Source organism: Gorilla gorilla, chromosome 23 (genome assembly GCF_029281585.2).
Source record: "Gorilla gorilla gorilla isolate KB3781 chromosome 23, NHGRI_mGorGor1-v2.1_pri, whole genome shotgun sequence".
Classification (NCBI taxonomy): domain Eukaryota; kingdom Metazoa; phylum Chordata; class Mammalia; order Primates; family Hominidae; genus Gorilla; species Gorilla gorilla.
Window position 1 is genome coordinate 30,401,401 of NC_086018.1, and position 27,424 is coordinate 30,428,824.

Sequence of the window (27,424 nt, forward strand, 5' to 3'; positions counted from 1 at the left end):
CAATGCCTGGGCCTCAATTCTACTTTAAGTGTCAGATACTTCCAGTAGAGCGCATAAGCAGGTCATATCCACAGAATGTTAGATGTGACAGCCTCATGGCCTCCTCTAGGTATGGTGGCATCTTCCCAGGTTCTGGGACTAGGATGACATAGCCCAGGAACAAGTATAAACTGGGTAGATTTAGGGTTCTGAACTTCCAAACATACGTGGAGGAAATATGTGGACTGTAGCTGGGAAGAGACTGAAAAAACCCTGGGTCTCATCTCTCTTATGATTCCCATGAGAAAGTTGAGATCTAGGGACTTTCCCTGCAAAAGGAAAGGAGAGTTGTAGATGGCACCTTAGGTCCCCAGTAAAATATAGGGGAGGCTATGGCCAGGGCCGACCCCCAAGAGAACCATTCCCAGCACAGGGGTTTCCTATCTCTGCCTGTCCTCCACGCCACATCTGCCTCTCCCAACCCAAGCACCAAGTGGCCCAGAGCTGGAGTTTTGATGGGCAAGCTGCTCACACATCTGCCTGGAGCTGCAGTTGTGAGTGCCCAGGTGCTCAGCACTGTGTGCCAGGGCCTTTGGGAAGAGAATGTCAGTGGGAAGCCAGGGCCCACAAGGGTCTGCACAGCCCTGCTGCATGGCCAGGTCTGCCCCTGTCAAGACAGCACAGATGGCTGGGGCTGGAGTGGGGCTGTCCTCTACACAGGCAGCAACAAGCCAGGGGCCCAGAACCACAATAAAAAGCCCTGCAAGGGCCAGGCGCAGTGGCTCACGCCTGTAATCCCAGCACTTTGGGAGGCTGAGGCGGGCGAATCACGAGGTCAGGAGATCAAGACCATCCTGGCTACCACGGTGAAACCCCAGCTTTACTGAAAATACAAAAAATTAGCTGGGCATGGTAGCGGGCGCCTGTAGTCCCAGCTACTCGGGAAGCTGAGGCAGGAGAATGGCGTGAACCTGGGAGGCGGAGCTTGCAGTGAGCAGAGACTGCGCCACTGCACTTCAGCCTGGGTGACAGAGCGAGACTCAGTCTCAAAAAAAAAAAAAAAAATAGCCCTGCAAGGTATGTGTAGGAGGGAGGCCAGGCCTCTGGTTGTGCTGTGCCCTCCATCACCAGCACCATCACCTACCTCCATCTTGTTCACCCGGCCCCATGGATACAAAAACTCTGCTGTGTATTTAGAATAAGAAAGGCAGCAAGGCTATGAAGACTTTGTCTTTTGGGCCGCTATTCCTTAAACCTCCCCATACTCCCTCTTCAATGTGTTCCACTATCCATTCATCTAACAGCCTGATTACAACTCCCTGGGTGCTCTCCAAGTAAGAAGGGTATTTAGGGTTTTGCTGAGTGCAGGGGTGATGCCTAAATGGGTGGATGAATGGACAAACTGACAAAGCAACAGACGAAAGGAAACATTCCAAAACCTTACTGAACAGAACTTTCTTCATGACACCTCTCGGAATGTAAACAGAGCTTGGTGTAAAGAAGATCAATCTGATGGCTAAAGATTTGTATGACTGCGTAAGGCAGTCTGACATCTACCCATCCCTAACAGATTTTCCTAAAACTCTGTGGAACAACCAAGGAGAAGGCATATTCCTCCCTTTCCAAAGGTGGGCAATGTGCCTCTTCCTGGAAGGTTATTTTACAAGCACGGGCCCCTGAAAGCAGCAGCCTCCCCATCAGCCATTTTGGCGTGAGCAGTTACAGCTGCACACTTTGCAACTTGTCCCGCCTTGAGTCTGATGTCAGAAGAGCATGTCAGTCCACTTCCACTTCAGAGAGGGTTGGTGGTGTCAGGCAGCCCTGCTGTCCAAGGTTCTATCCTTTGATCACAGCAATCGGTCTCAGTTTAATGGCTTTCTTGCTGATTCCAGCATCATGGCAGGTATTTACCACATCTGTCACATTCTTATAGGACTCAGGAGCCTGCAGGAGAGGAATTTAAACATTGTACAAGTCCACTGAAAACACAGTCTTTACAAGCACCAAACTTCACTTGTGATGAAATAAATGCACACTAAAATAATACAGAGAGTTTTTTTGCCTATGAAATTAGCAAAAATTTAAAAAAGGAGTAAGCCTGATGTTGGTCAGTGCTGATTTCCAAAACACTTTCATCTTGTTTTTTTTTTTTCTGTATTTTTTCAAAACGTCTTTAAAGAACATGTATTACTTGTGTAACTAGGAAATGTAGTAAATGTAAGTAAATAAAACACACACCAGAACCTGATTGGAAGAAACGGTACCCAACCATATGTTAGTGATAATTATCTCTTGATGGTAGAATTACTGGCAATTTTAATTTTCTTTCTTTATACATTTCTGCAGTTATCAAAATTTCTGGAATGAACATGTAGTACCTTCACAGTAAGTTATAAAATTCATATATGTATAAAACAAAGTAAAACTGTGTGCACATGTATATGTGGGTATCTATGTGTACCTACACTCACACACAATTTATTTCTGTGACTTTCCAGCAACATTCCCACCCTTCCATCCTACCCACACGGCCTTGCCACCATTAGCACTAATCTCATCACACACTCATTTTATCTTCATTCCTGTCAATACAAGCTTAGGCCATCCATGCTGATTCCCGTACGCTTCTGTACATAATATCCTTTTCTATCCCATCTCCCATTCCCTTCCAGTTTCTGAAACTTTCCCACTGTGGCCTCTGGAACTCCTTCCAGAAGGAGCAAAATCCCCTCCCTCCCTTCTTCTTTGAATGTTCCCTTCACCTTCTTGTTTTACTGAAACACAGATCCTTCCCGAGGATACCACTTTCATCTCCAACTTTCTGAATGGTGACTGCTGTTTTCCCCAAATCAGGTCATGCCATTGGTCCCAGAAGTGGGACAGGTGTGCTCCTGGCTTTCATGGTTGTTTCTATTCTCCTGTTCTCCCTAGGCACTCCTAGTTTTGAATCTTGCAGTCATTACATCGTACCACAAACTACCTTTGGCTGTAGTTATCTGTGGGAGCCTGAATCACTCCCCAGTACTACTTGGCGATTTCTAGCTCCTGGCAATCAGATGAAATTCCACTGGGCCAATGACTGTCTCTCCCCTAGATGATTATTTCACACCTTTTCTCAGATCCCACTCTCACTTGCTGACCTTACTATGTAATACACTGAAAAAAATAGAAGCAGCCAGAATATTCATAAACATGCTAACTTTATCTTCCCCACATATCTGTATCTATACCTTCTCTCCTTTTATTTTTTTACTCTGTCACCCAAGGTTGAGTCCAGTGGCACAATCATAGCTCACTGAGACTACAGGCATGTGGCACTGTGCCTAATTTTTTTTATTTTTGTAGAGATGGGGTCTTGCTTTGCAGCCCAGGCTGGTCTCAAACTCCTGGCTTTAAGTGATACTCTCACCTCAGCCTCCTGAAAGTGCTGGGATTACAGGTGTGAGCCACTGTGCTCAGCTTCTTCTCTCCTTTTATAAAGGATGAATTATCTGTGCTCCTAGCAAAGACCAACCCCATCCACTTGTACATAAGACTCTATCTCCTCTCATCTATTCAAGGACACTTCTCCAGCAATTTCCTCCCTCTTTTCTGCATCATTAATTTCTCTTGTAGATTCTTCTCATCAACATGCAAACACATTTGTCAGATCACGTCACTATTCTGCTCAAAATCCTCCAAGGTTTTTTCATTTTAATCAGAGTAAAAGCAAAAGTCCAAATGCTCTGGCGCCCCCTACCTCTCTGACCTCATCTCCCTCTGGCTTGCTCTTGTCATGCCTGGCCTCCTTGCTGTTTCTTGAACACTCCTGCATAACCTTAGCTCACAGATTTTGCGCTTGCTGTTCTCTCTGCCTCGAAAGCTCACCTCCAGATGCCCAGGTAGCCTGTTTCCTCTCTCTCTTCAGGTCTTTGCTCTATTGTCACCTCACTGAAGTCTTCTCCGACCACCTGCTTAAAACTGTACCCCTTCCCACCTTTCCTTACCCCCTTTCCCTACTTTTTATTTCATTGAACTTGCATGGTCATTAACACACTGTATGTTTTATTATTTGGAAAGCTCCACAACGAAGGGGACTCATGCTTCTTTTGTTCACTGCAGTATCTCTAGCATATAGAACAGTACCTAACTATAGCGGATGGTTAGTAAGTGTTAGCTGAATAAGTGAATCAAATAATCACGTGTTGCAGGTGAAAAAACAAAACAAAACCAAAAAACCAAAAATCCAAATTTTAACTGTAATTATTTCTAGCTGATTGAATTCTAAATGTTTTCTGTTTTCTCCTTTGTATTTTCCAAATCTTTTTTTTTTTTTTTTAGATGGAGTCTTGCTCTGTCAGCCAGGCTGGAGTGCAGTGGCGCGATCTCAGCTCACTGCAAGCTCCGCCTCCCGCAGTCACGCCATTCTCCTGCCTCAGCTTCCTGAGTAGCTGGGACTACAGGCGCCTGCCACGACGCCCAGCTAATTTTTTGTATTTTTAGTAGAGATGGGGTTTCACCGTGTTAGCCAGGATGGTCTTGATCTCCTCACCTGGTGATCTGCCCGCCTCGGCCTCCCAAAATGCTGGGATTACAGGCCTGAGCCACTGCGCCTGGCCAGTATATTCCAAATCTTTTAAATTAAACATGTATTCTTAAGATCAGGGGAAAAATGAATCGTTATTAAAAAAAATAAGTCTTTGTCATACTCTGACTCAGTAATTCCACTTTTTTTCCTTATTTTTTTTTAGAGATAGGGTCTTGCTTTGCACCAAGTCTGGACAATCACATAGCTTACTATAACCTCAAGGTCCTGGGCTCAAGCAATCCTCCAGCTTCAGTCTCCTGAGTTGCTAGGACTACACCTGGCTAATCTTTGCCCAAACTAATCCTGAACTCCTGGCCTCAAGAGATCTTCCTGCATTGGCCTCCCAAAGTACTGGGATTATAGGCATGAGCCACCATGTAACTCCACTTTTGAGACTTTGTTCTAATTACTAAAACAACTGGAAAAAAGCTTCATGCATGAAGACACTCATTACAATTTAATTTATAGTAGCAAAAATTTGGAAGCTACTTAAATGTCCACTACAGGCAGAAAGTAAGGTACTCAGCTGGTGAAATATTCAGCAATGATTTTAAAAAGTGACACAAACAATTTTATAATAATGTGCAAAATTTTAAAAATAACTACAAAATGTTTCTTAACTATAATTAAGACTAGCTTTAAAAAAAGCATTTAGGAAAAAACTATGACAATAAGTAAATTTTTTTTTTTTTTTTTGAGACAAAGTCTTACTTTGTCATCCAGGCTGGAGTGCAGTGGCGTGATCTTGGCTCACTGCAACCTCTGCCTCCCGGATTCAAGTGATTTTCCTGTCTCGGCCTCCTGAGTAGCTGCGATTATGGGTGTCCACCACCATGCCCAGCTAATTTTTGTATTTTTAGTAGGGGTTTCACCATGTTGATCAGGCTGGTCTCAAACTCCTGACCTCATGTGATCCGCCCACCTCGGCCTCCCAAAATGCTGTGATTACAGGCGTGAGCCACCACGCCCGGCCGACAATAATAAGTATTCTAAAAGATAAGGTAATAACTGTGTCAGGGCATTGAATTTTTGGATGACTGTTTTTCTTTTCTCTTAAGTCATTAAGGAATTATATTGCTTTTAATTTAAATATGTACATATATGTAAACATATATACAGAATTTAAACAAAATCTGTTCTCCTCTGAATCAAATAAAACTTTCTCCAAACATTTATGCCTTCCTTTTTCAAATTTGCTTTCAAATTGAAACCTAAGTATACAATTGTGCAAAAGCAAGAGTCAGCTCAAACTACTCTTGAAAAGCTTAATATGTAGATGGAGACTATAAATGAACAGTAAAAATCATTCTTAAGGACTTGGCTCGTAATTTTAACCGAAAGAAATGAAAACATAAAACTGAAATAAGCTAAACCAAGGAAGATAAGCCAAAATTGAGGTCATAAAAAAAAATAACCCAAACAATTTCCGTTAGTAACACCCTAAATTGCTGTCTCTGTAGACTGGAACAAATTACAAATGGAGAAAAATAAATATTCATGTATTTATCAAAATTTCACTTACCTCTTCCATAACCAGTTTGGGTGAGGCAACACGGATCGCAATTCCCATATCTGCCAATTTGTCTAAGACATCCTGGAAATCTAAATTACGTCGAGATTTTGCTCGGGACAATGCACGGCCCTAGAATGGGAAAGGAAAGAACTTTACTTTAAACCCTAAGATGATAAGCCCTTTCCCTGATTTTCTCTCACACTAAAAAGGAGCTTAAAAAAACATCTTTTTTACTTTATCGAATTGGTAACAGGCCTTTTAAACCTCATCATATCCTTTCAGATTTTGGACCGGAGAATTCTTTGTTGGGAGGCTGTCCTATGCAGGGTATTCAGCAGCACAGCGCAGCGTATTCAGCAGCATCCCTCGCCTCTAAGACCCACTAAATGCCAATAGCAACTCCCACTAAACCATGACAATAAAAATAGCCTCCAGAAACTGTCAATGTCCCCATGGCGGTAGGGGGATCTCCTTTGTTGAAAACCACTGGGTTAAAATTAGGAGTTGGGAGGCAGCTAGAAATGAGAAACAATCAGAAAAAAAAGTAGGATTAAAAACATTTGTGAAGGTCTGTCCTAGGAGAAGGTATTCTAGACAGTTTCTCTTTCCCATTTCAACACTGGCTCAACACTCTGGATGGCTTAGAAAAGGGGCTGGCAAACTACGGTGTATGGGCCAAATCTGGCCCACCACCTGCTTTTTAAAATAAACTATTTTGTTTTTTGAGAAAGGGTCTCCCTCTGTCACCCAGACTGGAGTGAAGTGACATAATCATAGCTCACTGCAGCCTTAATCTCCTGGGCTCAAGCAATCCTCCTGCCTTAGCCTCCTGAGTAGCTATGACTACAGGTGTGCCACCACACCCGGCTAATTAAAAAAGTTTTTGTGGAGACGGTGTCTTGCTAATGTTGCCCAGTCTAGTCTTGAATTCCTGGCTTCAAGTGCTCCTCCTGCCCTGGCCTCCCAAAGTGCTGTAATTACAGGTGTGAGCAACCATGCCTGGCCTAAAATAGTTCTATTAAAACACAGCATTGCCCATTTACACAGTACTTAAGGTTGCTTCTGCACTGAAATGGCATAGCTGAATAGCTGGTACACAGACCATCTGGTCCCAAAAGCCTAAAATATTTACGGTCTGGCCCTTTATGGGAAGAGTTTCCTGACCCCTGGGCTTAGAAGATGAGAGGCAGTGTTTTGAAATGGGTGTGTGTGTAGACTGTACACGGGCTCTAATTTGCAAATAGGGCCTATCCTTCCAATCCTGCGTAGACCTACACAATAGGAAGGGGCAAATTAAACAAATGAGCAGGTCCAGTCAGTCGCTGAGATAAACTGTGATATTTGCATCAGTTAAAGTTCTATCACTTATAAACCAGACAGTAAGCTCAGCTAGTGTGACAATTTCCCAGTCTGGATTTTCTGGACTTGCAGAGATAAGAAATGGTCCCTAACCCTACCACATCTCACTGAGGCAGAGATACTAGGTGACCCCAGTCAGTTCACTAAATAGCATACATTATGGGGAACAATTTGAAGTACAAGACATGATAGACCCAAGTCTCAACTCTGTTAATGTTCAATCAGCTACATTTACCAGTCAAAATGGAAAACCATAGCTAAACTCAAGAGAGCATTTCTAAGGAAGTTTCTGTTTTCCTTACCGCTCCATGACAGGTTGTTCCAAAGGTCTCAGTCATGCCCTGTTCAGTGCCAGTAAGAACATAACTACAGGTTCCCATGGTGCCACCAATGAGCACTGGCTGTCCAGTGAGCTGAGGATGCACATAAATCAAACATGTTAAAATTCAGAAAAACATAGGCTTTTTATGCATAAAATTTAAATTTTCTCTTGCACTGTAGGATTGTAGGAGAAACCCAGACTTCTTTTTTTTTTTTTTTTTTTTTGAGATGGAGTCTTGCTCTGTTGCCCAGGCTGGAGTGCAGTGGCGGGATCTTGGCTCACTGCAAGCTCCGCCTCCTGGGTTCACGCCATTCTCTTGCCTCAGCCTCCCGAGTTGCTGGAACTACAGGCGCCCGCTGCCACGCCCAGCTAATTTTTTGTATTTTTAGTAGAGGCGGGGTTTCACCATGTTAGCCAGGATGGTCTCGATCTCCCGAACTCGTGATTCCCCCGCCTTGGCCTCCCAAAGTGCTGGGATTACAGGCGTAAGCCACCGCACCTGGCCGGAGAAACCCAGACTTCTAAACACGCGGCTAGTAAACTATATTAAGATAGTACTTTAATTCTTTGATAAATCGGAGGGGAAGGAAGAGGACGAGAGTGAAAATCTGAGGACCAGTAAAAACGCAGAAGAGTCAAAATAAGAGCAAAGCAAAATCCAAAAGTGTAGAGAAGTGTTGCTAGAACCACCATCCTGAGCAAGGTGCTTGTCTTCTCTGTTTTGGGTTTCTCATCTGTAAAAGGAGCAAGCAGACTATGGGGTCTTTCGAACTCCACCACAGCCAGACACCAAGAGAACAGGAGGAATGAAATAGACTGAGTTTACTCTGTCTTCTGTAACTGAGTTACTCCTGTCTTCCACTAATTCAAAGGCCTCAATTCACAGTAGTGGAGTAAAATACACTTCCTGCAGCACTTGCTAGTTAGCAGAAGGCACCACTGCAAGCACAAATGATGGGGGAAGGAGTTACTGCTTCAGAGAAGATTGGGAATCACTGTTCTCATGAGTGACAGAGTATTTTCTTTTCACAATTGCTGCTTTTCGTTTTAAATGTAATTCACATTTGCAACGATCTAAATCGTGCCCCCACTGCTTAAAACTACAAACGTAGCGCTACGTACTTGGTAATCAACAGCAATGAGGGGATGGTGAGGAGGGAAAGCGCGGGTGGATCCCTTCCTGTGTACTAACAGCGTTCGTTCCTTTCCGTCCACCACATGCTGCTCCACTTTGGCAATGTTGTGAGAAACATCATAGATCACATGTAGGTCCAAGTCATCAGGGGTTGTGTTGAAGACCTTGGCGAAAGCCTAGGAGAAAACACAGAAGATAAAAGCAGCCAGAACTTCAGGACTTATCTTCAGCTCTTCGTGACTCATCTCACTGGTTTCAGGTAGTCTGTTCTGAAGGGAGTAAAAGATTTAAAAGTTCAAAAGTAGCCGTAAGATTATCTTCACGTAAAGGACAAAAGCTGTCTTTTAGACCACACAGCAAATGCCACCATATCATTTTCATCTTTAGTTGAAAAGCTGCCGGGCTACTTTTGATCCCACCTTTCAAAATTGCTTCTTCTCAGCCTTCTGAATCTTAGTCAATGGCACTTCTATTCTCTATGCTGTTCAAGACAAATTCTAGGAATAATTTTGATTCTCTGCTCTCATTTCTCATGCCTGATACTCTGATGATTTAGTTTAAGATGACACCAAAACCTTGGACACCTCTCTGGTATTTTGAACGTTAACTATGTGAATTTCCAAAACCAAACACCATAGGCTTTGACTGGACTGCACGATGCTTTTTTTTTTTTGGAGACAGGAGTCTCGCTCTGTCACCCAGGCTGGAGTGCAGTGGCACGATCTCGGCTCACTGCAAGCTCCACTTTCCAGGTTCACACCATTCTGCTGCCTCAGCCTCCCGAGTAGCTGGGACTACATGCACCCGCCACTACACCCAGCTAAGCTAATTTTTTGTATTTTTAGTAGAGACGGGGTTTCACCGTGTTAGCCAGGGATGGTCTGGATCTCCTAACCTCGTGATCCGCCCCCCTTGGCCTCCCAAAGTGTTGGGATTACAGGCATGAGCGACCGCGCCCAGCCTGGACTGCACTATGTTTTAAAGCACTTAACATCATCATGAATGACTCGGAACAGAGGAGCAACTTCTACCGTACCTGACGGGTTAAGAAGGTCATGGAAGAGCGGTTGACCCAGGCATAGTTCCCAGCAGCTGCCATTCCCTTCAGATAGTCTTGACCCTCTGGGGAAGCGATTCGAGCACAAGCCAACTGCCGATCATTGACTATAATCTTGTCTCTCTTCATGGCCTTCTCCATAGCTACCAGCGCATCTGGAACAAGAGCCACAAAGTCCAAACCAGTTAGCTTTCCCTTAAATGAACAGTTCAGATTTACTGCAGAAAGGTAGGCTACATTCAAATTCATTCCACAAAAAAACCCAATGAAAGCCAACTTTCCCTTTAATGTGTTTCTGAGTTCATCTATTTGCTCAGTCAAGACATACTTGAGAATCTTTCAGAGTGCAGTGACAGTTTGTGGACACAAAGTCAACATTTGCCCTCTAGGAACTTGAAAGAGAATGGGATGTGTAAACAAATAGCCACAATATGGTCTTCATTACTCCTTTCTCAATATGTGAATGCATGGGAATAGTAGTAGTAAAATACATTTTGTTGCCTTCATGATTAATCAAATCCATGACAAAATGCAGAGAAGTACTCAGGGGAATGTTCTGAAACACTAGTCGACACTTCGTACATCTGCTAGGTTAAATAGTCTAAAGGGTCAGGCTGGCACAAATTATTAAATTCTCACACAATAAAATGGACTAGAGGCTGATCTGTAACATGGAATTTTAAGCTTATAACAATTTCCAGGCATCTATATACCTTTTCATTGATTTGCTGTTGGAGGCCGAAAGAATGAGGGTCGTGAACAACTCAGTATACCACTGGAGGCTATGAGTAAACAGCAAACTGTTCTTATGAATGCAGGATGCTGGCAAGCTGACAACTGCGTGTGCTGCCCAGAAGGAATGCTGAGGGCAGCCACGCCCCAGGCACAAGTGTTTCTTGTGATCAGGCACATGTGAAGCCTGTTAGCAATAATATGAACCTGTGATCAATCAAGCAGCTGACCAATCGTTACCTCCTTCTCCCTGCTCTTTCTACCCAATAAATACAAAGGGCTGTGGAAGCTCAAGGCCCTTGCTCACTAGAAGCAAGAAGCCCCTGACTCCTTCTTTAAAAGTTTCTTTTGTTTTTTGTTTTCATTTCTGCGCTCATCCCGCTTCATTCAGTCCTGTAGTAACCATCACAATTCATACATTATTTCACACACCCTCCAAGCTATCCAAAAGGACCTATCCAATATTTCGCTGCTTCCTGCTTTTGTTCATGCTGCCTTTGTCACCAATGTCTTTGTGTGTAATTGTCCAAACTGCGAGATCCAGCTCAACACTGGGTCCATGAAGCCATCTCCAAAATCTTTTTCCTAAGTGTGTTTTGTTTGACTCTCCTATATAATTAATTGCTACCTTTTAATATTTATTTTTTCTTTTAAATGGACATGACCTTTACTTCATGAGACAATTTGAGTGTAAAGTATCTGCCTCTTTCATCAGCAAATCCACCATAACATCTAATGTTGCAGAGCAGGTATATAATACATAATCTGCCAAATGAATGCCTATTTCATAAATTCCACTCTTTACGTATTTCTTGCTCTTTCTTGGCCAGATAGTAACTCATAAGAGTAAACATAACAATAACTGCAACTAACATTTACTGAGTGCTTACTAATGTCAAACATTAAGTGCTTTACATATATTATTAACTTTCCATGATAATTCTATATGAAATAACTATTATACTCATTTTTTTAGACAAGAAAGTTATGGCCCAGTGAATTTGTTCAAGTTATTTGATTGTTGAGGACTCAGGATAAAACCCATGCAGTATATTTCAGAGTTTTCGCTCTTAAATTTCTATCTGGTTGCCCATAAAATGTACATTTTAGCACAAAGTCTAGAACATACCTGTGGCTACTTGGTGGCCCAAGCCTCTGCTTCCACTGTGGATCATCACACACACCTGTCCCTTATGGTCAATGCCCATTTTTTTAGCAGCATACTCATTGAAAATCTCATCCACAACCTGGATTTCTGCATAATGGTTGCCTGCTCCCAGGGTCCCCAACTGCAAATGTAAAAATGTCTGGTAAGATAGTTTTTATTCCAGTTTTTTTTTTAATCTATTTAAAAACCAAAAAGATAAAAACAAACTAACAACAAAATAAACATACAAATAGTGTTTCAGTAACAAAAAAATTCCTAAGCTATAGAAGTGTTTCATTTACAATATTCTACACAACAAAATAACGTAGACTAGCTCCTGAGGGAGAGCATTAGGACAAATACCTAATGCACATGGGGCTTAAAACCTAGATGATGGGTTGACAGGTGCAGCAAACCACCATGGCAAATGTATACCTATGTCACAAACCAGCGCATGTATCCCAGAACTTAAAGTAAATAAATTAATTTAAAAAAAAAAAAGCTTCATAAACAAAAAAAATCAAGCTTTTACATGGTTCATGGGATATTTTAAACATCACAGAGAGTCAAATTTTGGGATAAATGTTGGTAAATGTTGACTCTTAGACAAGGTCCAAGTTCAAATGATTTTGAAACATCTATGAGTTCATGGACATCCACCATTATCTATAACTGAAAGAACATATAACACAACTACAGCTAATATTAATAGATGATTTAGAGAACCAGAGAATGTCAGTGCTGGAAGAGTCTTTAGAGGTTGCCTAGTTTTAACCATCCCAGTTTTCCATAAGAAAATCAGATCCAGAGAAGACAGTCTTGCCTACGTGTCACACTGAATTAGTGGCAAAGCCTTCACAACTAGCTGTAATTTCAAACATCTAGTATATTCTTATCTCATGGATACCATCTGTAGACTGTCAAAATATGTATATATGTAATTTTGATGTATGAACCTTATAAACATATTCTATTTTTCTCCCATTCACTTCTAATTCATTATTTCTTATTTTATGAACATTTGCAAGCTCCTGATTGCTCTGTCACCCAGGCTGGAGTGCACTGGCGTGATCACAGCTCACTGCAGCCTCAAACTCCTAGGCTCAAGCAGTCCTCCTGTCTTAGCCTTCTGAGTAGCTGGGATTACTTGCATGTGCCACCATGCCTGGCTAATTTTTTTTTTTTTTTTTTTTTAATTTTTGTAGAGACTAAGTCTCGTTATGTTGCCCAGGCTGGTCTCGAACTCCTGGCCTCAAGTGATCCTTCCTCCTTGGCCTCTCAAAGCTGGTGTGAGCTGCCGCATCCAGCCCTGATAGTTTTTTTAGAATAAAAATGAAGCATAAACTAATTTGTATTTTTTGATATACCATAAAAAAACCTGGGAATATGTTTGCTAAATGTAAGACATAGATTTTTTTCCCCAATACAAACAAAATATGTAAAAAAAATTAACATGTTGCCCCTCCAAAGTGAGTTACCTGAGGAAGGCCTCTTTTCTTAGCCCTTGCAGAAACCTTATTGGGGTCAGCTTGCAGCATCCTTCCGTACTCCTCGCAGTGCTCCTTGTCTTCAGCCCAAGCATATCCTTCTCTTAAGGACCAGTCCACCCCCATCTCCAAGGCCTCCTCCAAGTCTCTGGATAAGTATAAAAGGTGCTAGTCATCTCACAGCAAAGGCAGATCAAAACCTAAGGATGACCACATCCTTAAAGGGCAGAGAAAAACTCGACATTTACTATCTCCTGTGTTCCAGGCCTTGAGTCAGATACAAAGTTTAAGCTCTCAGTAACTGGTTTTTTGAGGAATGCAGTCATATAAATAATTGCAATATAAAATGATAAATGCCCTATTAGACATCATTATAGTTCTACTTGACATTTATACTGCTCCTTGTTAATTTTCAAATCTTTTTTATATTCAGTTTTGCCTCTCTGATCCTGAATTCCATGAGGTAGTGATTAAGCAGACAAAAAAAAAAACTACAACAACTTTGTAACCTTAATCAGCTATCACTCTCTAACCACTAATTCGACCAGGTACACATCTTAATCATTTATGAATTACGGTCAAATAAATGAAGGTATCTAGAATTCCTCAAGAAACACAGGTTAAATTTTAAGCTCTTTTCCCATCTTCACAGAAGTTCTGAGTGGCTTACTGCACCTCCATTTTGAAGCTGAGGTACACGTACATTAAACCCTTAGAGGGTACAAGCTTTAATCTTCATCCAAGGTCCAGCTCTCTTCTAAAACACTGCCAGGAAAAACTACACTTTTCAATGTTCTCTCCCCACTACCCCAGATGACAGCCCATTTCACTATTATTATTTCATTTTGTTATTATTTTTTACTGCTCCTTGCAGAGCAGGGTCACCCCATAGGCAGTGTGCCCAGAGTAGCCCCATTTCAGTATTAGTAGACAAAATTCCTATCTAAAATGTTTATAAAGATGTTTGGAATTTGTGTGTTCCACATATGCTTTTCAAATTGGGGCTGCATGTCAGGGATCATGTGAAATCACAGACCACGCATCATCTAAGTATATTGATTTTACTTAGGTTTTTTTTTGGTTAGGGGGAGTTAAATAATATTACAAGTAACAGCTAAAAACATTTTTTTCTATTAATTATAATGCAAAGTTCACACAAATTTGAAGGATAAAGCAAAATATTAAAGAAACATAGCTAGCACACTATTCTGCTACTGAAGTACTCTGCAAAGTTTAGGGTGCACTGCTTTGCATAAGCTATGACACGGTAAAATCTATGGCCATCTGAGAGATACACTGTAGCATTATATTTAATCCTCTACTTACCAAAGAACACATCCAGTGCTATCATTCAAAGAGGAAGGCTGGGGTTAAATAGGCTTAATGACAAAAGGCAGTAGGATTCAGAATATAGCTTCTGAAGTCAAAGGATCTTTGGTTTGAATCCTGGTATCACCTACTAAGTTTTTTGTTTTTTTTTTTTTAATTGAGACAGGGTCACTCTGCTGCCCACGCTGGGGTGCAGTACTGAGATCTCAGCACACTGCCGCCTTGAACTCCTGGTCTCTCAAGGGATCCTCCTGCTTCAGCCTCCTGAGTAGGTGGGACTACAGTCACAAGCCATCATGCCTAGTTAATTTTTTTTTTTTTAGAGATGAGATCTATGTTGCCTAGGTTCATCTTTTACTCCTGGACTCAAGTGATCCTCCTGCCTTGGCTTCCCAAAGTGTTGGGATTCTGTAAACCCAACCACACCTGGCACTAAGCTTATTACCTCTCTAAACCTCAGTTTTCTTTCTTGTAAGTTAGGGAAGGTAATAGGGTTATTGTCTGGATGAAATGATATGATGCTCAGCGCCTTACACATAGAAAAGTGCTCAATAAACGTTGGTAGATATGATGTTATTATAAATACTACTCTATGTCAAAGGCTGTTATAACATCGGTTGACTAATGTCTCCAATAAATGGGCTGAACCTCATGCTTAAAAAAACAATTCTTACTACTTCCTGAAAAGTAACTGAACAATCCTCATCTCTCAAGTGTACTGCACTGGAAAGGAAGCTGAAGGTCATGTGGTTATTATCCCTCCCATACCACGTACTGGAAACGTGTGCTCTTACTTGGCATTCATTGGGATGACACCTTTTGACCCCACCCCAACAGGAATGTGGTCAAACATAGCTTGGGCAAGTTGCTCCTTCACAGGCTGGACATCACTTTCATCTAAATTGGTTCTTAGCAAGCGGACACCACAGTTGATGTCAAACCCGACACCACCTACAAAATAGAGAAAAGTTAGCAAAACCAGCTGGGAAGGCACTGTTTGTTACCTGCAGTTTCTCGCCATTAATATAGGACTATAAAGATACCCATTCTTTTAAAGATAACTATGTTTTAAAGTAGACAACAAAGTGGTTCTCTGCTGGGTAAAGCTTGATGACACCAAGATAATCTAAAGTAACATACACACTAAAGGCACTTTATGGACAAGGGAGGCAGCAATGAACATTGAGTAACATGTAAAACAGAGATCAAAATATGCCTCTCTTTTTTTCTTGACCACTGTTTTCACAGGTTCATGAATTTTTTCAGTCTATTCAAATAACCAACTTTTGCGTTGCTTGGTCCTTTCTATAATATATCTTTCCATTTCACTAATTTTACTCCTAATTATTTCCATCTTTCTACTTTTTTAGGGTATAATTTGTTGTTCTTTCTTTAGCTTTCTAGGGTCACTGATATTCCAGCCTTTCTTCTTTCCCAATTTGTGCATTTAAGGCTGCATGTTTCCATTCAAAAAGGACATTAACAGTAACCTCAAAATTTTAGACATAAGTACTTTTATTTTTCATTTTTGAGATGGAGTCTCACTCTGTCACCCAGGCCGGAGTACAGTGGGGCGATCTCGGCTCACTGCAACCTCCGCCTCCTGCATTCAAGTGATTCTCCTGCCTCAGCCTCCCGAGTAGCTGGGATGACAGGCGTGCGCCACCACACCCAGCTAATTTCTTTTATTTTTAGTAGAGACGGGGTTTCACCATGTTGGCCAGGATGGTCTTGAACTCCTGACCTCATGATCCACCCACCTCGGCCTCCTAAAGTGCTGGGATTACAGGCGTGAGCCACCACACCTGGCTGACTTTTGTTTTTTTGAGACAGGGTCTTGTTCTGTCACCCAGGCTGAAGTGCAGTGGAGTAATCATGGCTCACAGCAGCCTCGACTTCCCAGCTCGAGCAATCCTCTCACCTCAGTCTCCTGAGTAGCTGGGACTACAGGTGTGTGCCACCACGCCTGGCTAACTTTTGTATTATTCGTAGAGATGGGGTTTCACCATGTTTCCTAGGCCAGTCTCAAACTCCTGGGCTCAAGTGATCCTCCTGCCTCGGCCTCCCAAGATGCTGGAATTATAGGTATGAGCCACCGCATCCAGCCTATAAGTATTTTTTAAATCATTTTCCCCCCAGTTTGAGAGATGACCGGCAAATAAATGGCAAATAAAAACTGTATATATTGGCAGGGTGCGAGGGCTCATGCCTGTAATCCCAGCACTTTGGGAGGCTGAGGCGGGCGGATCATGAGGTCAGGAGATCGAGAACATCCTGGCTAACGCAGTGAAACCCCGTCTCTACTAAAAATACAAAAAAATTAGCCGGGTATGGTGGCGGGTGCCTGTAGTCCCAGCCACTCAGGAGGCTGAGGCAGGAGAATGGCGTGAACCCAGAAGGCGGAGCTTGCAGTGAGCCAAGAATGCACCAGTGCACTCCAGCCTGGGCAACAGAGCGAGACTCCGTCTCAAACAAAAAAGAAAAAGAGAAAACCTGTATATATTTAGGTGTACACAATGTACATTTACATCATGAAATAATTATCATAATCAAGCTAATTAACCTATTTATGATCTCACAGTTACTTCCCCTTCTGTTTTTCTGGTGAGAACATTTAAGATTTATTTTCTTAGAAAATGTCAAGTACACAATATATTATTTTAGAGACAGGGTCTTGCTCTGTTGCCCAGGCTAGGTCATAGCTCACTGAAGCCTCCAACTCCTGGGCTCAAGCTATCCTCCCACCTCAGCCTCTCAATTGCCTGGGACTATAGGTATTAGGCTGGTGCAAAAGTAATTGTGGTTTTTGCCATTAAAAGTAATACAATACAATACATTATTATTAACTACAGTCACTACGTTATACATTAGATTTCCAGAACTCATTCATCTTAAAACTGAAATTCTGTATACTCTAACGTCCACCCTGTTAGCACCATTCTACTCTCTCTGTGAGTTTAACATTTTTAGATTGCACATATGGGCAAAATCATGTAGTATTTTCATTTCTGTGTCTGGCCTATTTCTCAGCATATCCTCTAGTTTCATCCATGCTGTAGTAAATGGCAGGATTCCCTGTCTTTTCCCTTCAATTTTAAAAGATTGATTTCTTTATTAAGGTTGAATAATGCATTCAGGCTGTTTCCATATCTCGGCTACTGTGAACAATGCTACAATGAACATGGGAGGGCAGGTATCTCTTTGGATACTGATTTCATTTCCTTTGGATATACACCCAGTGATGCAATTGCTGGATCATATGGTAGTTCTATTTTCGATTTTTTGAGGAATCTCCATACTGTTTACCATAATGGCTGTGCCAATTGACACTCCCTCCAATAGCATAGAAGGGTGTCCTTTACTTAACTTGATGTCAATTTTTAGACACAAGTATTTTCTACTTACATTAGTTATTTTCTCATTTCCATAGTTTTGTTTTTGACTCATGGGTTATTTAAAAGCATACTACTTAATTTCCAAACATATGGATTTTCTTTTTTGAGATCATGCCAGACTAGAGTGCAGTGGTGTGATCATAGCTCACTGTAGCCTCAACTTCCTGGGCTCAGCTGGTTCTCTGGATTCAGCCTTCCCAGTAGCTAGAACTACAGATGTGCGCCACCATACCCAGCTATTTTAAAACTTTTTGTAGAGATGGGGGTCTCCCTATGTTGTGCAGGCTGGTTTCAAACTTCTGGTCTTATGTGATCCTCCTGCTTTGGCCTCCCAAAGTTTTTCTAGTTTGTTTGTTTTTGAGACAGGGTCTCACTCTGTCGCCCATGCTGGACTGCAGTGGCGCAATCTCAGCTCACGGCAACCTCTGCCTCCTGGACCGAAGTGATCCTCCTACCCTGGCCCTCCCAAGTAGCTGGCACTACAGGCGCATGCCCCCATGCCTGGCTAATTTTTTGTATTTTTTTTTTTTTTAGAGACGGGGTTTTGTCATGTTGCCCCTGGCTGTTCTCAAACTCCTGAGCTCAAGCCATCTGCCCCCCTTGGCCTCCCAAAGTGCTAGGTCTAGTTTTTATTTAAACCATTTCTAATTTAATTCCACTGTGGTCAGAAAATATCCTCTTATATGAGTGGGTTCTTTAGTATGGTCCAGAGACCCTGGGGTGGGGGTGAGGGGGAAGACCATTTCAGGTGTGTAAGATTCATTTTATAATACTCAGACATTATTTGTCTATTTTATTCATATTCTCCCATGACTGTAAAGTGAGATTTCTCAAAAGCTATATGACATAACATCTTTGTTCTAATGGATGAGACATGTACTTATATATTCTTGTCTTTAAAAAATGTGTTTTAATTCCTAATAAGGTAAACATTGATAAGAGTCTGAGATTAATCCTCAATAATTATTACTAAAGTGGTCCCGAGTGCAAAAAGTTTGAGAACTGCTGGTTTATATGATTTCAATGCTTTGAAATTTGATGCCTGCTTTACCGCTCAGCATATGGTCAGTTTTGGTAAACTGTGTGCATTTGAAAAAAATGTATACTCTGCACTGCTTGGCTGTACTACAACGCAAGTGCACATACACATACACAACCACACATGTATATTAGAGATCATGCGTCAAGTTTGTTATTGGATCATTCAAATCATGTATATTCTTACTGACTGAAATTTGCAGTCACCTCGAAACAGCCCTACATGTAGGGCTCACATATCTGGAACTTTTTCTTCTTTTCCTCTAGATCTTGACTTCGCAAATTCTTACTGCCTTAGCAGATTTTCTGTGCCTTCAAACAGATTTAAGAAAAATTTTTTTACCCAGCCTTTCTAATTATTTTCAGCAGGGGATTGGTCTGAAACAACCTAGTCCACCACTGCTAGAAACAGAACTCTCAAGATGTCATTTAAACTTCATTTCTAAATTCACACTCTTTAACAGCAAAGATATTACTTCTGATATAGAATGTTCATTGAAAGCACCCCATAACCACAGCAGAAGGCGTATGCAGCCTTCTGCATATTCAATGTTATCATTGAATAACAATGATAATATTACTGAATATGTTCTACCTGCTTAGCACTGTTCTAAATATTTTACACAGCTGAACTCATCTAAGCTACTAATACTGTGTGGTCATCAACATTATTAGACGTGATCTGTCCACAAGGTAACTGAGTTACAAAGATAAAAAAAAACTGCCAGTTTGTTTTGTAGCCAAAGACTGAATACCATGATGTTTGGTAGCAGCCTCCCAAAATTTTCAATAAAAATATGCTTTGCTTGAAGTTGTAATAGCCTCTCAGTATCCACAAGCAACACTTCCAGTAAATATCAAAGAAAAATGACAGAACATGATGAGACTGAGTCATGCACATGGAAAGAAGTGCTCTGTTTCACAAAGGCTATGGTCCATAGAGAGAAGCTACACACATTTTTTTTGAGATGGGGTCTTGCTCTGTCACCAGGCTGGAGTACAGTGGCTCGAACTCGGCTCACTGCAACCTCTGCCTCCCGGGTTCAACGGATTCTCCTGCCTCAGCCTCCCAAGTAGCTGGGAGTACAGGTGTGCGTCACCACCCCCAGCTAATGTTTCTATTTTTAATAGAGACATGGTTTCACCATGTTGGCCAAGATGGTTTTGATCTCTTGACCTCATGATCCACCCGCCTCGGCCTCCCAAAGTGCTGGGATTACAGACGTGAGCCACCGTGCCCGGCCAATGCTACACACTTAACAGCAGATGTCCACAGTGATCTTACCTGGGGATACTACTGCTTCAGGGTCATTCATATCAAAGGCTGCCATGTTCCCAATAGCAAACCCATATCCTGAATGGACATCAGGAAGCCCAATAGATCGCTGAAAAAGAATTAGAAAATGAAATACAAGTGTCTTGACCTGCTACCCTGGATGCCCTGATGGACCTGACACTGATTCTCAAACAGGTTGCAGGCTGAAGCTTTCCCTAAATCAAGACTGTGTTTTCACAAAATCTTCTATATGCATGGAAATAGTAAGAACTCCTAATCACAAAGCTAAATACAGTGAGGAAAAAACTTTTTTATAAGATCTGAATGTTAATTAAGGAAATACAAAACAGAAAAGCCTCAAAATAACATGATATAGGAGTAACACATACTAAGTTTAATGTACTATTACATTTTAAAAATAATCTTAAGACACTGACAAACTTTGGTTTGTCACGTTAAGAAGAGGAAAATAACTGATTTATATAGGTCATTAGTTTAAGTAATCACAGCCAAATGTAATCCATTTGATGGTATAAATACTGTAGACTTCCTACATGTGGAGCCTAGAAAAGGACCCTGACCCAGGAAGAATGCAGGTCAAACACAGGATATATGGAGACACCCAGACATTAACAACTTCCTTATATACACATGCCATACCATTTCATTCCCTCTACCAAGTGCCCAACATGGTAACTGGCATAAAGAAGACCTCAAAAATGTCTGCCGAATAGATCCATTTTCAACATCTACCTCTAATGATAGAATATGAAATGTTAGACTGTGGTGGGGGCTATGCTGTCCTCTCTTCCTCCCCCTCAGTGCTAACCCTTAAACTTCTTGCCATTTCTTCTTCAACGATCCTCTGCATAGGAAGTGAAACTTACAACCAAGTGAAACTTACAATGAAACCTACATTGAAACAGTGAAGTGAAACTTACAATGAAACTTACAATGGTAGTGCACTGACCAGGAATAATGTTACCATGATAAGAAACAAAACACAAAAACTACTTGGAAGGTTCTTAACACTTACAGATTCTAGCCAAATGCATCCAGAAACTGAAATACCATCCAGATTCAATTACTTCTTTAGGTCCATGGTTATTTCCTTTTATTTTTTATTTTTAGGGACAGGGTCTCACTCTGTCGTCCACGCTAAAAGTGCAGTGGCGTGATCATGGCTCACTGCAGTGTGGAACTCTGGGCTCAAGCGATCCTCCCCCTTAGCATTCTAAGTAGCTGGGACTACAAGCATGTGACATCACACCTGACTAATTTTTTTGGTATAGACAGGGTCTTGCCATGTTGCCCAGACTAGTCTTGAATTCCTGGGCTCATGCAATCCTTCCATCTTGGTCTCTCAAAGTGCTGCGGGTGGCATGAGCCACTGAGCCTGACTTCATGGTTATGTCTGGCTGTCCAAAGGTCATTGTCTAAATGACACCACTATCAGGCATGACCATTCATCCATTCAATGGACTTTAAGAAATATAAATGATTAAAGTTCTGAACTCTGACTCACATGAACAATTCCAGGCAGGGCTGCCACATTGCCAATCTGTTTCATGGCTGGCAGGAAGCCACCAACACCTGAAGACAAAAATTGGGTATTAGAAAAGACAACACACTTGATTTTTAGCATGAATTATATTCATGTTTTTAGACTGTATAACACGAAGAGGTAGTCATTAGGGCTACTAAGACAACAAAGCCTAGAAGGATGTTTGAGATGCAAGATGGAAGGGAGCTCCTTTTAGAGTTACTGTAAGTATTGCATGAGATAATCTCTGCAAAGCACCTAGTAACATGCCTGGAATATAGTAAGTGCTAAACAAATGGTAGGTCACTTGCTATTACTGTTCAAGGTTAGCTGAGAAACAAGTTCTACCCAGCTTCTAATTCCAGATGGAGCTTCAAATCCGTTCTATAACGCCAACTGGCTGACAATGTGATCACAAATAAGTAAGTGCTTTTGGTCTTACTTTTAAGTTGTAATCACTCCTTGACAATATTTCAAAATTATAATTATTTGAGTTGCCACTTTTTCAGGCCACAGGGAAGGCACTACCATACTAACACAAGTGAAACTCTAATGTACTTACCACCACCTCGACAGGCATTCCTTAATTCCTCAAACATCAATTTCTCCAGAGCATCATTCACATAGAAAACGCCTTCAACCTAGTACCAAAGAAAGTGAAAAGCAATGTCTGAGTACATGCGCGGCAAGTGTAGGCACTGGACAGAATACACTGTATGCAATATTTACTGTGCTTTACTCTTTACCAAACACTTTCACGTTACCTTAGGCACACAGAAAACTTCCTATCAAAGACTACGAGCTGCTCCCATCGGAAAATATACCTTAAGAAAAATGTTGCAATGTTCACAAATTGTTTTGTTTATTCTCATACCCTCAAAACCACATTTAAGAATTCAACAGATTCAGCATCTTTTTGTGATAAAGAAAAATCTTCCAACTATATTCTCACAAAGCCCAAAGGCCTTAATCCTCAAGCTTCAAAAATATCAACGGTTTTTTGAAAATCAAAAAAAAAAAACAAACCAGATGAATCAAAAACTCCAATTCTAAACATAAAACGTAGTCATCTAACCTAGTATGTTTATTCTGTGTTTAAGCCAATAGCAAATTACATTTTATTGTGCTCTAGTGGTGACTTACAAATCTCTAGTTAGGTAAATAGTGAGAAGAAAAATTTAACATGCAGCTACGTAGTTGTGTGCTCAGTTCTGAAAGCTATATAATTTTTTAAAAAATCTATAATTTTAAAGCTTGACAATAGAGGCGGCACACAGAAGGCAATGGACGACATACTTATGTAACACTAAAGAGCAGAACATTTTTATCACAGGTCAAATATTGTGAAAAGAGCTGTCCAGTAATGGAGAACCAAAGATATAACACTTAATCAACTGAATGTAGTTTTTATCAGAAAGATGACTTCATCACCATTGCATAAATAACAATTTAATACCCATTGATGGAAAATGTTTCCAGTACAATTTCTTAAGGATCACATTTATTAATTCACCAAACATTAACTGAGGATTTACTATGCATGAAGCACTGTCCTGGGCACTAGGGGAGATAGAAAGAATATAAGATCTTCCTTTCGAGGAGCTCCCAGTACACAATACAGCTCTTATATTCTTTTTTTTTTTTTTTTTTGAGACTGAGTCTTGCTCTGTTGCCCAGGCTGGAATGCAGTGGCATGATCTCGGCTCACTGCAAGCTCTGCCTCCTGGGTTCACGCCATTCTCCTGCCTCAGCCTCCCGACTAGCTGGGACTACAGGCGCCCGCCACCACGCCCAGCTAATTTTTTGTATTTTTGGTAGAGACGAGGTTTCACGTGTTAGCCAGGATGGTCTCGATCTCCTGACCTCATGATCCGCCCATCTCGGCCTCCCAAAGTGCTGGGATTACAGGCGTGAGCCACCGCACCCAGCCAATACAGCCCTTATATTCTGATAAGAATATCAGAGTGCAATGAAGCAAGTGCCATAACATTAAGTACACAGTGCTATGGAAGAATCTGATGAGGAAGTGCCTCAACAGTCTAGGGAGCTGGGAGAGGTTTCACAGAGATCCTGTAGAGCTGGCTCTCTGAAGACAAGAGACATCACTGGTGCAGCAGAACATCTAGGAGCTAAACGCAAAAATGACATAAAGATGGGAGGGGAGTGTTTTAAGCGAATAAAGAGAAATTTTTAGTCCAACATGTGGGTCTTGGGGGAGAAATGGAGATTTAGTAACAGATGATTATCTGTGTGAAATTCACTGCTCTCATAAGGATGGAAGCACAATTCATGCTTAGAAGTCAATAGCGTTTTAAGAGCAATGCATTAACATTCCAAGTCTCCATTCCCAAAGGAAAGGTGGTAGTAAAGTGCTGTATACATACTTAAAGCAGAACTGCCTAGCAAAATTAGACTTGCCCCTAGATAGAATGAGCAGCAGTGTGTGCATCAAAGGCTGAGTCAGAACACCTGCCAGACAATGACAGTCTGTGTTATTAGATCCTACAGATGATCATGTCATGGTGTTTTCTTTTTTCTTTTTTTTGAGACTCACTCTGTCACCCAGGCTGGAGTGCAGTTTAGAATGATCATGGGTCACTGCCGCCACGATCTCCCAGGCTCAAGCGATCCCCCTGCCTCAGCCTCCTGAGTAGCTGTGGTGCACACCACCCCGCCTGGCTAATTAAATTTTTTTTTGTAGAGACAGGGTCCCACTATATTGCCCAGGCAGGTCTCCAAAGTCCTAGGCACAAAGGATCTTCCCGCCTTGGCCTCCCAAAGCGTTGGGATTACAGGCCATGAACCACTGCGCTCCCCCTATGTAAGATTTTCTATTCCTTCCTTCAGGGTAACGGTTTCCACACAAAGAAAGTGGCCAAACAGCAAACAGAACACAGATTTATCCCCGTGCGCTTTTTCTTCCCTCAGTGTGAGTGACTTGCCAACAAGGGAAACTCAATAAGCTTTGATTCTGAATAAAAGAATGGAGTGACTATTGGGAGCTGTTTACCAAGACGTGAGACGAGACGGTAAACCTTTGAAGCATTTACTTGGCACCTTCAGGGATTTCAAAAACTATTTAAAAATACGTTGCAAAACTTCATAAACGTTTTCTTTTTTCACATTAATAAAAATATGAGCACAGATGGTGATGAAGGCCGAGAGATACAGAGCCCAGGCTTTCAAACTATCTGATGATCCTGAGCCCTCAAGTCTCCATCTGGGACGTCAAAGAAGTAAACCGGACATCAAGTCCTGGCTGAGCTTCTTCCTAGGTGGGTAGAAGAAGCTATGTCACCGACAGATCCTCGAGGTCCTTCTGTGAAGTGAATATTAAAATCAAACAGGCCCTGCCCTGCGCTACTGCAAGAAATGACATCGCTTTATTAAAAACCAACATGGGATACTGAATGCTGAAAACCTGGTTTAGTGAACAAAGGTTTGTAAACGTTATTTAAATAACCAGCGTGACTCAGAGGAGGTGAATTCCAGTCCCAGCAAATGAACCTGGGGCTGGCTGTTCCACCCTGGAAAAGATCACTGAAGTTTCTGCGAACGTAAAACAGATCACGATACGTTTATGAGACTGATCTGTGAAAACGCTTTGGAAACCCCAATTTCGTATTTATTTAGATTCCCACATCCACCGCACTTAGCTTGTCCTCGTGGTTCGGGGACCTCTCCTGGCGGGAGGTGGTGCCGGAACAGGTTGGGCGGCCCCAGAACCGTGAGGGGAGAAGGACGGGATGAGGGAAACTCTGCAAGGGGCCGGGGCGGACCCAGTGGTCAGGGGAGGTCCAGAGGGCGCAGTGGACGCCGGCCGGCCGGGCCGGGGACGGAGCACGGAAGGCCCCGCCATTTGCTCTCCTGACTTACCTGCATGTTGGGCACGAAGCCCTTCTTGATCCTCCAGCAGTTTTTATTGATCTTCTCCAAGAACTGCAGCTCATCATTATAGCTGCGACTCATGGTGGCGACAACTGTAGCAAAAACTCCCGGCTCCGCTTTGAAGAGCGGCTGCCGCGTTGTCCGGCTTCTCAGAGCACCGCCTTCCAAGAACCAAAGCGCAGGCGCGACCAGCGCCGCAGCAGGATGAGCAACGGCAAGCGCCGAGGCTCGAAATTCTTCAGGCCAATGTCTTTCCTCTGGTTAAGTTGTACTGTCCTGTAGTGTATAACTTTGGGATCTTTATTAGTCGATTTCCTCTAAACTACAGCTAAGCGAAATCCAGAAGTTTAAAGTATAATCTAGTTATCTTTTGTTTTGGAAATGCTTTTCAGCAGCTTATGAAAACACCTTGAGTCTGGGTCAGGTCCGGTGCATTGGCTTGGGGTTTACACCCTCAGCTGGGAGGGGAAAAAGATACGCCAGCAGCTGAGAAAGAAAAACCTGTTTGAGTAAATACCATAGCTGAACATTTATGTTTCAGAATTAATCTGGATATACACCAAATAACTTTTTTGGTCAGAAAGGAGCATGCCAAAGAATGAAGCATGGCAGCTTATCATTTATTCTAACAAACACTTGTGGGTGCATCTATTATGGCCAGACATATACTACAAAATGATCAAATCACAGCCCTTATGGATCGCCAAAACTCCCCAGTCTAGCCGCCTTTGATGATCAAGACCTCTTTAATCATGCTTTTATACGCCGTCTCTCTTGTTCATAGTGGTAAGTGAGCTTTAAGTGATTTCAGTTTCGAGTTCGGCCTCATGTCAACAACTGCAACTTTGGGATTAGAAAGACGCAAGATTCAATTTCTATCTGTGCCATTTACTGACTTGGTGTGATTAACCCCTGTTATATCTGTTTCATCATCTCTAAAATGGGATCATAATTCTTTCTTGAGTAGAAGGCTAAATGAAGTGACACTGGAGGGGTAATGAGCACGGGGCTTGGCACACGGCAAGCACTCTATAAACAGCTCTCCTCTTTCCATTCCTCCACTAGACTGTAAGTGCTGCAAAAAACAGTATGTAGTTTCCATTCATTTGTTGCATTATCTACACTGGTTCCGCTTTTCTTCTCTTCTGCCCCAATTTCTCCCCATTGATTAGGTGCTCTGACACATTAATATCATTCTCAGTTATGAATTGTCTGAGTTTAGTACTCTGCACTGCCATTTCATTGAATCTGTGGTGGGTGAAAAATCCCAAAGCTTGAAGTGATGCAACTTTTAGAGTTTCCTGTGGTTACCCTGTTCCTTCTTGGAAAGATTTCAGAGGTAAAGAATTCCCTGTCCGGGAGGGAGGTGGGGGGTCAGCCCCCCGCCTGGCCAGCCGCCCCGTCCGGGAGGGAGGTGGGGGGGTCAGCCCACTGCCCAGCCTGCCGCCCTGTCCGGGAGGGAGGTGGGGGTTCGGCCCCCCGCCTGGCCGGCCACCCGGTCCGAGAGGTGAGGGGCGCCTCTGCCCGGCCGCCCCTACTGGGAAGTGAGGAGCCCCTCTGCCCGGCCAGCCGCTCTGTCCGGGAGGGAGGTGGGGGGGTCAGCCCCCCGCCCGGCCAGCCACCCCGTCCGGAAGGGAGGTGGGGGGGTCAACCCCCC

At 42.3% G+C, this 27,424-nt stretch overlaps 1 protein-coding gene across 1 annotated transcript; it reads right to left on the reverse strand.

Annotated features, from left to right (window-relative positions):
- Positions 1-1,419: 1,419 nt before the first annotated feature.
- Positions 1,420-26,549, reverse strand: RTCB (RNA 2',3'-cyclic phosphate and 5'-OH ligase). Its single transcript, XM_004063364.5, has 12 exons — positions 25,756-26,549; positions 22,442-22,520; positions 21,862-21,929; positions 20,346-20,445; positions 15,422-15,578; positions 13,290-13,446; positions 11,794-11,953; positions 9,912-10,087; positions 8,863-9,051; positions 7,721-7,831; positions 6,069-6,188; positions 1,420-1,923 (listed from the first exon to the last, which is right to left on the reverse strand). Exons 1-12 carry the CDS (start codon positions 25,846-25,848, stop codon positions 1,816-1,818), a joined length of 1,518 nt encoding a protein of 505 aa, XP_004063412.1. The 5' UTR covers positions 25,849-26,549; the 3' UTR covers positions 1,420-1,815.
- Between the last annotated feature and the right edge of the window lie 875 nt (positions 26,550-27,424).

Excerpts from the sequence above, each read along its gene's own strand:
- RTCB (XM_004063364.5), bottom strand. The coding sequence starts at position 25,848 with ATGAGTCGCAGCTATAATGATGAGCTGCAGTTCTTGGAGAAGATCAAT. Across the intron at positions 10,088-11,793 it reads GGGCCACCAAGTAGCCACAG|ATGCGCTGGTAGCTATGGAG; the intron begins GTATGTTCTAGA and ends CTCTTGTTCCAG. Across the intron at positions 6,189-7,720 it reads GAACAACCTGTCATGGAGCG|GGCCGTGCATTGTCCCGAGC; the intron begins GTAAGGAAAACA and ends TTCCCATTCTAG.